At 39.1% G+C, this 11458-nt stretch overlaps 1 protein-coding gene across 4 annotated transcripts in view; it reads right to left on the bottom strand.

The window, feature by feature from the left end:
- The window catches only part of LOC110027345 (glycerol-3-phosphate dehydrogenase [NAD(+)], chloroplastic), a 47141-nt gene extending 36431 nt beyond the window's left edge, over nucleotides 1-10710 (bottom strand). For all 4 annotated transcript variants that reach the window (XM_020728727.1, XM_020728726.1, XM_020728724.1 and 1 more), the window contains exons 1-5: nucleotides 10385-10710; nucleotides 10161-10297; nucleotides 5561-5666; nucleotides 5155-5356; nucleotides 4843-4930 (exon numbers count right to left, since the gene is read on the bottom strand). In XM_020728727.1, coding sequence (XP_020584386.1) covers nucleotides 4843-4930; nucleotides 5155-5356; nucleotides 5561-5666; nucleotides 10161-10297; nucleotides 10385-10639 — 788 coding nt within the window. In that variant the 5' untranslated portion in view covers nucleotides 10640-10710. The remainder of the gene's footprint in view (nucleotides 1-4842; nucleotides 4931-5154; nucleotides 5357-5560; nucleotides 5667-10160; nucleotides 10298-10384) is intronic.
- Nucleotides 10711-11458: the final 748 nt, after the last annotated feature.

Below are 11458 nucleotides of genomic sequence, written 5' to 3'. Positions count from 1 at the left end.
GTATATATATATATACATATATATATATATATATATATATATATTAATTATAGAATTGTCATTACTTTTTAAGTCACAGATAAATGATGTTCAAATAGAAATTTAGCAAGCATGAGCTCCTAATTTTGTTGATACCAAACTATGGACCACTAATGAAATATTTGTATTAAAGTATCCAATCTTACTTACATGTAGGTACTATGATAATTTGGATGGACAAATCATTCTTCCTTGGTGAAAAATGGTAAGAGTACTTAGTACATACCCTCAAAATGTTAATTTCTGAGAAAAAAATGGAACAACAACTGAAAAAAAAAATCATAAGTCGCAATTTGACAACAACATGAAATATGTTTGTAGACGCCATAAGAGAGTCGGAACTATTATGCATTTTAAGTAAGAAAGGCATGTACAGATGATTACCAAATGGGTTGTTTGATAATGCCATTTTGATTCATAGATGTGTTAAAGTGAGAGATTGTGTTTGACCGGCGTCTGAGGGCAATTTAGTACCTTTATTAGTTATTATTGTGGGTTATCAATAGGGTTTATTATGCTTAGAGTTAGGCTATGCTATGAGATTATTGTCTTGAGTCTTAGGAGTTAAAGTTTGAGAGAGATCACCTACCTCTCGAATTGAAAGCGTTAGGATTAAGGTTTGAGAGTAACCACCTACCTCTCGAATTGTAGGCACTTATTTAATATGTATTTGAGTTGTATTGCTTGGTGTTATTAAAATAAAATGATTTGGTTGCCCTACTTTCTGTGAAAAAACTCCTCTGGTTCGTATAAAAGTGGTATCAGAGCATTCGATTCTGGGAAGTGAAGGGATTGTGATACAATTATTTTCTTGGTCGTGCGTTTGGAGCTAACTGTAAAGACCGACTAGATCAAGACATTTAAGCACTGCTCTGGTGACTGAATATTGGCAAGTACAAAGAATCAACGTCGAGATCGGGCGTGCCCTATTCGTGAATCGCGATTCGAGCTAGCTGGGAGCCGACGGGATCGCGGCATATAGGGACCCTCGAAAAATAGTCGTGATTCAACTAGTTAGGTAGCCCACAAGCCAAAGACAAGATTGAGTACAGGAACCAAACCTAGCGATATAATCGTGACTCAAGCTTGTTGGAAACAACCAACGATGGGATTGCGGCGTACGAGAGTTCCGCCTTTGTGATCGAAAACCATCCTAGGAGTAATGGCAGCCAAAAAAATATATGTCGAGGAGGAGAAATTGGAGGGAGAGGTTGAGCCAAATTAAATCTGGAATGGAGGAGCACTTCTCAAAATTAGAGGGACAGTTCTCATCCATGGAGGGGAGATTCACGGCCCTAAAAGAAATGATAAAGAAGATCGTGGAGTTTCAAATAAACCAGTTGTCGACCACCTCGGGATCGAGCGACAACGCTTGGAGGGGATGTGAGCGGCAGCAATATGAAGGATTTGTGAGGCATCAATGCAATACCGCTGCCTTAGGCAAATCTAGAGCTACAAGAACGAGCGACGGCATATGGAGATGACGTGAGTGGCAACAATCGAAAGGATTTGTGCGGAATCAAGGCGATGTAGTTGGCTTAGGAGAATCTGAAGTCGTGAGATCGAGCGAAGGAATGGGGAGCAGACTCGAGCATGCAATAGTCTTGAGACTAAGGATTTAGTGTGCGCCCATAACACTACCCCCAGGTACAGAAGAAGGATTAGATTGAGAGATGAATATGAGAGATGTTTAAGGTTGAGATCATACAGCCTAGTGTGACCTCCTTATCTAGCCCAGTCTCATTAATGAAAAATAAGGGTGGAAGTTGGTGTTTCTAGTGGATTATCGGGTAGTGAATAAAGAAACTGTACCTGACAAATTTCACATCCGATAATCGATGAGCAACTAAACTCGTTGTGCGCGGTTGTAGTATCATCCAAGATTGACTTGAAGTCAGGGTACCAATATGTTCGAATACGGCCAAAAGATGTGCACAATATTATATTTCAAACTCATGAGACACTATGAATTTCTGATTAAATAGAAGGGATTGTCTGAAAAAGACACCACATAGAAGCCAAACGACTTGATCCAGCAGCGGCTTTTTTTTTCCATTTTGAGGACAAGATACCTTTTGAGAGGAGAGTAATGTTACACTGGCGCATAAGAGCAATTTAGTCCTTTTATTAGTTATTATTGGGGGTATAAATAGGGATTATTATACTTAGGGTTAGCTTGTCTTAAGAGTTAGGTTTAAGAGAGATCGCTTACCTCTCGAATTGCAGGTGTTAGGGTTAGGGTTTGAAAGAGATCGCCTAACTCTCAAACTGTAATTGCTTATCTTTTATGAATTTGAGTTGTGTTGCTTGGTGTTATTGAAATAAAATATTTGGTTGACCTAATCTTTGTAGAAAACTCCTCTGATTCGTATCAGATTGTCATTTGAACCAATAAGAAAAGTGAAAGGCTTTAGACTATAAAAGATAATTAGTACCATCAAAGTTAATTGTAGTGCTAATAGTGAAGTAAGACTTTGAATCATTGATAGCAGATTAAAAAGCTATGAACAATATGAGATAGAGTAGAAAAAGGTTTAATTAAATTCAAATCATTGAGAAGTGATGCATAAAGAGTCTGCCCTAAGTAGAAGGTGAGTATGCATATGTGGACGTGAAAAAGTGATGAAGTGAGTTTGAATCAATTGTGTGAGAATAAGCACAGTTATAGGCAAACTAGAGCAGTAAGTCAGGCGTGAAAGCTTATGTGCAACAGACGAGCAAGTAGGGCAGTCCATGAAAGCAAGTAATGAGAAAGAAAGCAAGCTCGTCAAAAAAACAGAAAAAGCATGCTCACATATAGAATACAAGTGAGTGCAAGCAGCACAATAATGAATTAAGGCAAGGAAAGCAGAAGTGACAGAGCGCAAAGAAAAGGGATAAGTATGATCAATATAAAAGCATGCGAGCGAGATTTGAGGTTGGACGAAGAGCATGAACACGAACGTGATAGCAGGCCAGCGTGAGATGAAGAGTATTAGCAGGGTTGAAATTGAATAAAGGTTGGACTGGCACTTGGAGGGGGGGTTAGCTACGTTTTTCTTGATCTGATACCATTGTAAAATAAAAAATATATATGTTTATTCAGTTGGCTGGTCTCCTTATTCTAATAGGTGAAAGAATACAGTGTTTTGAAGACTACCAGAAAAACATGGACCACTAGCTATAATAAAAATATTTCCCTAAGAAGAAGAAGAAGAAGAAGAAGAAGAAGAAGAAGAAGAATTAAGAAATAAAAGTTTCATCTTTTCAGAGGATTGTATTTACTTCCCTGGGGAACCAAGACTAACACATGGATCGTATATGCATGCGTGAACTAACCCAAGCCAAGGTGGCACCAAAGTGGGATGTATGAGCCTTTGTCCTAAGCCAAGACAAGGTGGCACCAAAGTGGGATGGATAAGCCTTGGTCCTAAAATAGCTATTGATGCCTGATTAATTAGCAAGCATGGATTTGATTGGCACATAAAACACTAAATTGCTACATTTTATAGCTCATTGAAATAGAAAAAGGGTTTATTATTCTATCCTAGAACAACAATCAACGCACAATTACAGAATTAAAAGATCAATAAATTACAACAAAATAAACTCATAAAAAAAAATATCATAGGCCTAACCTAATTAAAAATTTTCAATAAATGTAGTTCGCAACTATGATAGAGAAGATATCAGCAGAACACAAAAGACCTAGAATATGAAAGTGCTCTTTTCTGGAGTATGGAATCCAAAGGTGTTGATGGGAAATGATATAGCAAGAATTAGGAGGCCGAGGAGTAGATTTTTAAAATCGAAAAAGCAATAGACAATAAGCCAACATTCATATCAAAATTCTTCCAGTTGAGATCAATCACATTCAATGGAAAGCTCGTGAATGGAAGGCCTATGAAGGATGCAATAGCCCAACAGATGTAAATGGTGTATGTTGTCACGAGCTGAGCCCAGAAATAAACTGCTCAAACAAAGAGGGTGTTGAGAGGTCAATAGGCCAGTTGGGCATGTAGATTTCACGGCCAACCCCAAACTCACATAGGAAATAGGATTTATCCGATCCAGTAAATCCGATAATTTGTGCGACGGAGATGAGCTCGCTAGCGATAGCGGAAGAAATTCTTAAGTCCACCTCACAATCAGATTCAGTAAATCCAGATTTATATCGCAAAAGAGACAGAACACAGGAAGAAAAAACAGAATGCGAAAAAATTCGATTTAACACAACGTTGAATTTAATTTTTGTTTATTTGATGTTTGGTCGGATTTATGCTAAATCCTATTAAAACTATGCTACCAAACACCGCCTTAGATTTTCATTCATAATTAAATGTATCATGTGTCGTAGTAGTAGGATTTAGAGCTTTTTAAGTGTTCAAATCTGAGAAAACAACTAGAAAGGATTTGGCAACAAACTTGCTGCTAGTGCCAACATTTGAAAGTAGAAATGAAAATTCCAACGTCTCAATCCTAAGCATAGAGTCTCATAGTCTTAAACAAAATTGTATAACCAAACAAATCACAAAGCAAATGTTTCTCATTTTCCTATTTTCTTTGATTTTACATACTAGGCTGAAAATAGTCCGAGAATATTTATACTTGTCATTCTTGTAACAGTTATTTTCTATATAAAACCGAAAAACAATGCATATAACGTGGTGTCTCTGCAAAAAATAATTTTATCTATGCAAGACAAACAAAAACAGAAGGCGAAATCCAAAAAAGTACCATTAGAAAACAAAAGGAACCATGTGAAACTAAATAATGCAGCTTTCATGACATAAAAACTCATGCGATCAAAAGAAGCTTATCCACCTGGATGTGCTTATTCTCAGATTAGGGGAAGCTAATAGTTGTTGAACAGCACTTGCAAGCTTTTTATCTTTTGAGGCCACCACCATTGCTGCAAGATTTCAAATGTTATATACGAGAATGTGATGCTAATTCTGATAAAATATGAGCCTAACACCAAAATCTGGTCTGAAATTTGATTAAGAAAACAATGTAGGAGTAAAGTGGCAACAATTAAACTTCAATAATCTTGAAAAACTATCCCATGCTCCAAACTCCGCACGCCTGCCAGAACATGAATAAAACAGCTAATGCTGTCTCCGATATTAAATGAACCTGTAGGCAATTTCTTCATCAGTTCCACTGCAAAGGAAGGGCCTGAGAGCACAACGAATGGCTGGCGAGGACTTCTTAGTGCTTGTGGAATTATCTGAGACATCATCCTTAAGGTATTTAACTCCAAGCCTTTGCTAATAGAGATGAAAGGCAGATTTGGATCAACATGCTGGGAAATTCCTTCAAGAAAGGATGAACTGAACTGCCATAATATAATAACGGTAAGTTCCCTTGCTAAAGGTTCTCAAGAGTGTCTTTTAATAACAAGACATCCGCAACAGAATTGATGTCTATTGTTTCAACAAATGAATGAGCTCCGTAAGAAAAATCAATATAATCCAGCAGTCTTTGAGGCACATATGGACAAACTTCATGATCATATTGTAAAAATTTAATTTTGGATCACCTGAACTGGTACAGCATGCAAACAAAAATCAGCTCCGTGTAAAGCATCCTTTGGACTGGTGCTTGCAACTATATTTTCTGGAAGCTTAAGATCAGGGAAGTACTTGCTGCAGTACAAGAGAAAAACTTAATTTTAAATAGATAAAAGATGAATGGAGAGCATTCACTTCTTTGCACATGATTCGACATACCACTTTTTATCCATGCAACTCAAAATAAATGAAAGAACAGGGAGTCAAGAAAACAACCGCATACAATTGTGAAAGGAAACGATTATGCACTTTCCAAAATGGTTCACATTCATTGATAGTGATATGATGTATAAAGAGATTAATTAATGCCACCAGGAAATTTTATTTATGTATAGTTGATTATTTGTTTATTTATAGTCATACGATTAATAAAGAACACATTATTTATTTTGAAAATTGATTGCATTTATCATATTCACTGCACCATGTGAAAATGAGGCTAACCCTATCAGAATTATATGTTGTACATAAAAAATGTGCCAGCACAGATCCTGAGGAGATCTAACAGTCCAGAAGGAAGGAAGTACGACAAAGATGACCCACCGAAATAAGCTTAAGAGGCCCACTTATCTGACCAGATGCAGTCATTCGTGCCAAGGCCAAAGGCCAACTGAGCCAAGAGAAAGACTGAACGATCTGAATCTGAACCAATCGGACTAAAGCAAAACAGATAAGCATCAGAGCTAGCCATTACAAGAATGTTGAGACGAGGGTCGACGTACCTTCCAATAGATCCAACCGGAGGAAAGAATCTAGTCCCTCAATATTACCAACTATCCCATGGAGAGGGCTGGTTGTCTTTGCCCCTTGCCGACCCAGTTTCTGGTCTTTCTTCCATGGCCTCTTCCCTCGGCACTGCCCACTTCTAACCGGCTTGGCATCCGTTAGGTGTCTTGGTGTCGTGCACCCGAGGAACCTACATCTGATAAAGAACTTTTAACTTTCCTCTCAATAAGAACTAATTCATCGGTGACAATCCTTTAGATTACAATGTAAGACTCGGATATAGAATAAATAAAGCCCGCACCTTCTGTATTCTCTCCAAAGCGGGCCACCACTGGCACCTTCTTGCCCTCTACCACTCCAGCTTCGGGGCTTGCAGGCTTCACTCGGATTTTCTTCTTGGCCCTAGCAGCCACCGCCTCTCATTCAGCTTCATCGGCATCCGAAGCTGCCCAAAGCTCTCCTATCATCTGGCCATACTTCTCTGGCTGCAATACCCAAGTAAAAACTATCGGGTTGAGGTACTAGTTGACGAATAGCCGCCTTCTCAATCTCTAATGATTCGACCCGGATTAGATCAAGCATTGTCTTCTTCTTCTTGATTGCGCCTCTCGTCAGAACAGCCTGGATGTCCCAGCTCGTCAAAAAAGAGCCGAGAAAGAAGCGTAGCCTCCAATTCCTTATCATGTCTCCAAGTCCAACAACTGGAACTTGTCAACCGAGGTGAAATGCACTTAACCCTCCGGAGCAGCCTGGAAGGAGAACATGTAGGTGAAAAGCTCCTTCAACAACGGAACCCGTACTCGGCAGCAGAAAATAATGCATGCCATGATGGGTTCGGTAGAATCTGAGCGGAAACGATCCCGTAGTGGTTGAAGATTGCTCACAACTCATGGCAGAATGGCAGCCTCAAACTACATTTGAATGGGTCTCGGTAAGAAATAAGGTCATTTACAAATAGGCTCATTGCTCAGTCGTTTCCTCCAACGGCTCGAAGCTTGATGGTGGGATCAAAGACAAAATTTCTTGTAACCGGACCACCTCCCCCGGTGTCATAGTTGACCTCTCAGGCACGACAACTAACCCGAAATTTTTCAAAGTATACTTTGGAGCCATCGAAAAGCACAGAGAACTAAAGAGCGGAATGCCAAGAGAGTAAGAAGGAGCAAAGATAAAAGGGTAGTAAAAACGTAGCGTGATTTAACTCATAGCTCTTATATATAGGATAACAGCACGCTGACACAAACATCATATCAACATAGTATTCAAGAAATAAACAAATTTTTTTTCTGAAACTATACATCATAAATAACACTCAAAAATTAATTTGAGAAGAAGTACTTTACAAGATGATCATCGGTCGCTTCAGCTAAGACAACTCCCTTCCGATGCAACCTCCTATACAAAATTTGTCCCTTGAACTTAAATTGGGTCATTTGATCCACCTCAACCTGAGCTCGTTGTACAAGGGACTCCTCCTGGACTTCCGACACCTCCAAACGAGGGGTTGTTATCTCTACCCGATCTTCTCCATGCTTGTCGACATCTCGCGCAACTCCACTTGTTAGATCCCAGCAGCCCGAGCAAAGGAATTCTCGATCTCATCTAGATATCGGGACAATGATCCAAGAGACATAGGGCATCCATTAGTTGTTTTACCGTGAATCTCATGGGGATAGTCCGGATAGTCGATCCCACCATCCTCGCTCTTGGCCGGTACCTGGGTTGCGACCACTAGCGCCGCAGTGGGATCCTCACCAGCACCTAACGGAGGCAAGTTATCTCTCATGTCGATTAGATCAGCTGTACCAAGAAACAATCTAAGATAAAGGAAACAAAATTTCAAAACATAATAAGCAAGGCCGATTCTCCTCATACAAAGGAACGGCTCCAACTCACTCCCCGTGATTGACATGGTGCCCTCCCTGAGAGGCGACAAAGCACTCGTAGCCTCTTGCGAATTTGGCGGCTACAGAGAACCAGTAGCCTCTTCTACAGTCTGTTTAGTCGGCCAATTTCGAGCCGCGGCAGAAGGTTGAACCAACGAACTGGCACTCAGGTCGCCCAATTAGCCTCCATTATATGCTCGATTTTTCCTCTGCCAATGTCGATAAAACGAGTCAAATAACCTCGCTTGATCCACCTGCACGTCAGTTTCAGCTTCTTAATGGAGGCTTTCTTCTTCTTCTTCTCACCTTTCAGATAGTGCCGCACTGTCGGCTTCCCGAATGTGGCAAGAAGCATTTCCTTGCTAGGGAGTTCATCAGGAGGGTTTGAGACATTCTCCATGAAAGCACTTGGAAGCTAACCAATTCCGATGAAGAGAAGAAAAACAAATATGAAATATCAAAAAAGTCCGGTCTACCTTATTTAGAAGAATTATGGGCACAAAAATCCTGAGATTTCAATTATTAAATCACAGATTACGAAATAAATGATATCTACTTTTTGTATCTTATTCTTTTATTCTTATCACAACATTACTTTCAAGGAGTAAAAAAATCAAAAAACTAAAATATGTACATAAAAAATGTGTCAGTGCATATCCCAAGGAGACCCAACGGTCCAGAAGAAAGAAAGTATGACAAAGAGTGTCCACTGATAGAAGATCGGTAGGCCCACTTATCCGATAGGATGTAGTCATTCGAGTTAAGGCCGAAAGCCAACCGTGCCAGAAGAACGGCTAAACAGTCTGAAACCGAAGCAATCGAACTAAAGCAAGACAGATAATCATCTGAGCTAGCATTATAAGAATGCCAAGCAAGACTTTCCTTCCAATAGATTCAACCCAAGAAAAAAGTTTAGTCCCTCAATATTACCAGCCATCTTACGAACGCTCTCGAGGTTCTTCATCAGGGACCAAGAATCAACAAAAATAGAGCCTCACAATCATCCCAAAGAACCACATCATCAAATAATGAGCTATATGTTGGGTTACAGTGTTTCAGACTCTTCTCGATAGCCTAGTCTCATTTTTGCGACAAGAGCTCTTCATATAAGGATCGATGGTCGATAGCTAGACTAGATCAATCGATCAATAAAGCCTAACCGACCAAGTCAGTCTTTTTGAACTAAAGCTAATCAAGCCCAGCCGATCGGTTGTACCGACTTTGGGCCCGTTTGGGGCAGCTATAAGTGCGGGCAGCGTTTTCAAAACACCGTCTCATCGTTTGGAAAACACGTTTTGACAGCTTATCTGAAAACACGGTTGTGAAAACGCCGCCTCATCGTTTGAAAAACACGTTTCGACAGCTTATTCGAAAACATGGTTGGGTTTTTACACTAAACGCAGGCCGCGAGTCGAACATCGGGGGCCGCGTTTTAGGATAAGTTGCTTATCTGGATAAGCACAAACTACCCCAAACACACCCTTAGTATAGTCGACTGAAACAGTCTTACCAATTCGAAGGCAAACAAACCACCCAACCAAGTCAGAGGGCAGTTGAGAAATAGATTCATATATGTAAAATACGAAGAATATTATATCCAATCCCCCATTAAAATAGAAGGAAAAATATAATATACTATATTGTGCATTTTCCCCTATAATAGGGAGATTATTTTGTGAGAAAATGCTAAGTGACAAGATGTTTAACTATTCATTATGTTCGCTCCTCTCTCTAATTTTTTACGCTCTAACCCTTGGGGTGTGTTTCACGGGAGGATTCAACATTTACTAAAATTTTGATTAATTGGCACAATCTTTCGTTCAAAGATGCAGCACATACACCAAGATGTATAAATTGAAATTTGAGGGTGCACTTAAAAGAATCGTTTATATTATCCATCTATAAAAAAACAAAAATAGCAGAACAACTAATATGAGAATGCATTAAAGCCACTCACCAATTACAATGTGTTTCGTTAATCAGACGACAAACTATACCATCTCTAACAAGCATAGCCACCTCCATATCGGCCTTCTTACCCGCCAAATGTGCTGCCATTGCAGTGCCAAAAGATCCCCCACCAAGAACCACAACCTGCTAATTGAAATCAGAAACACCCCGAAGAACCTACTCCAAATATGAAGTATTAGCATGAATTTCCAGGTAGCCAAATTTATCTACCTTCTTCGTCTGCTGGAGAACGTCGATCCTGGCCCTCGAACGCCATGAGCGGGACCAACGAACCAGCTTCTCCCACGCAATCCGCACCGCCCTCCTCCGGTCTTTCCCTCCCTCTGGGGCTCCTGAAACTGCACTGGAGAGAGAGTTTATTCTTTCTTCGGCCTGGTCTAGGTTAAAAGCGGCAAGTGGGCAGTGATCGGGAGAGAGAGAGGAAAGGGGGAGAGAGAAAAAAGAGCAAGGGAGAAGAGAAGCCATCGCCGCTGCAACTTCGACTGCGTAGCAATGAGCTTTATCCCTTTTCGTGCGCGCGCGAGTTGTGGCGTAAGCTTCAGCTCGAAGGCGATGTAATGTAGTTACTTCTTAGAGGTATAATCGAGAAATTTACATATATACCGCCCAATTTTTATGTATTTACATATTTGTCGACTAAAGTTTCATATTTATACATATATTTTGATGTTAAAGCTACACATTAAAGATATGCTTCACTTTTAAGCAGTTAATATTTTTGACATTATTTATGTAATATTTAAAATTTGAGTGGTACGTACGTAAATACAAAACTTTGCACGTTACATACATAAATATATAAAAAATGTGTGTTATGTTGGTAAATGTCCCAATATAATATTACTTTGCTTGATTAAATAAGCACATAAAAAAAAATTGTTTTGTATTTAATAATTAAACTTCAATATTTATATGATACTTAAATTCTCAATCGTCACATAAAGATATTATTAAGATTATTTTTTTAAAATAAAATGTTCTTACTTCATATTTTAATGTAATTATAATATTGCAATATATGATAAATTATTATTAAAGTTTAAATATTTAATATATAATTATAAATGAATTATTTGATAAGCATTTATCATAAATGTTTTTTTTTTTTCATATTCTGATGCAATTTTAAGCTGGTCCAATGCCATAAAAGTGAAAAGTAGGCCATGTTCGCATTTAGGGCTGTCAAAACGGCTCGTCGTTCACGAGCAGCTCATGTTCGGCTCGTTAAGAAGCTCGTGTTCGGCTCGTTAACTTTGTTCGATAAGTTAACGAGCCGAACACGAA

The sequence above is a fragment of the Phalaenopsis equestris genome, unplaced genomic scaffold (genome assembly GCF_001263595.1).
Source record: "Phalaenopsis equestris unplaced genomic scaffold, ASM126359v1 Scaffold000425, whole genome shotgun sequence".
Lineage (NCBI taxonomy): Eukaryota > Viridiplantae > Streptophyta > Magnoliopsida > Asparagales > Orchidaceae > Phalaenopsis > Phalaenopsis equestris.
Note: the sequence above shows the minus strand (reverse complement) of the source record. Positions and strands in the feature narration are given on the sequence as shown.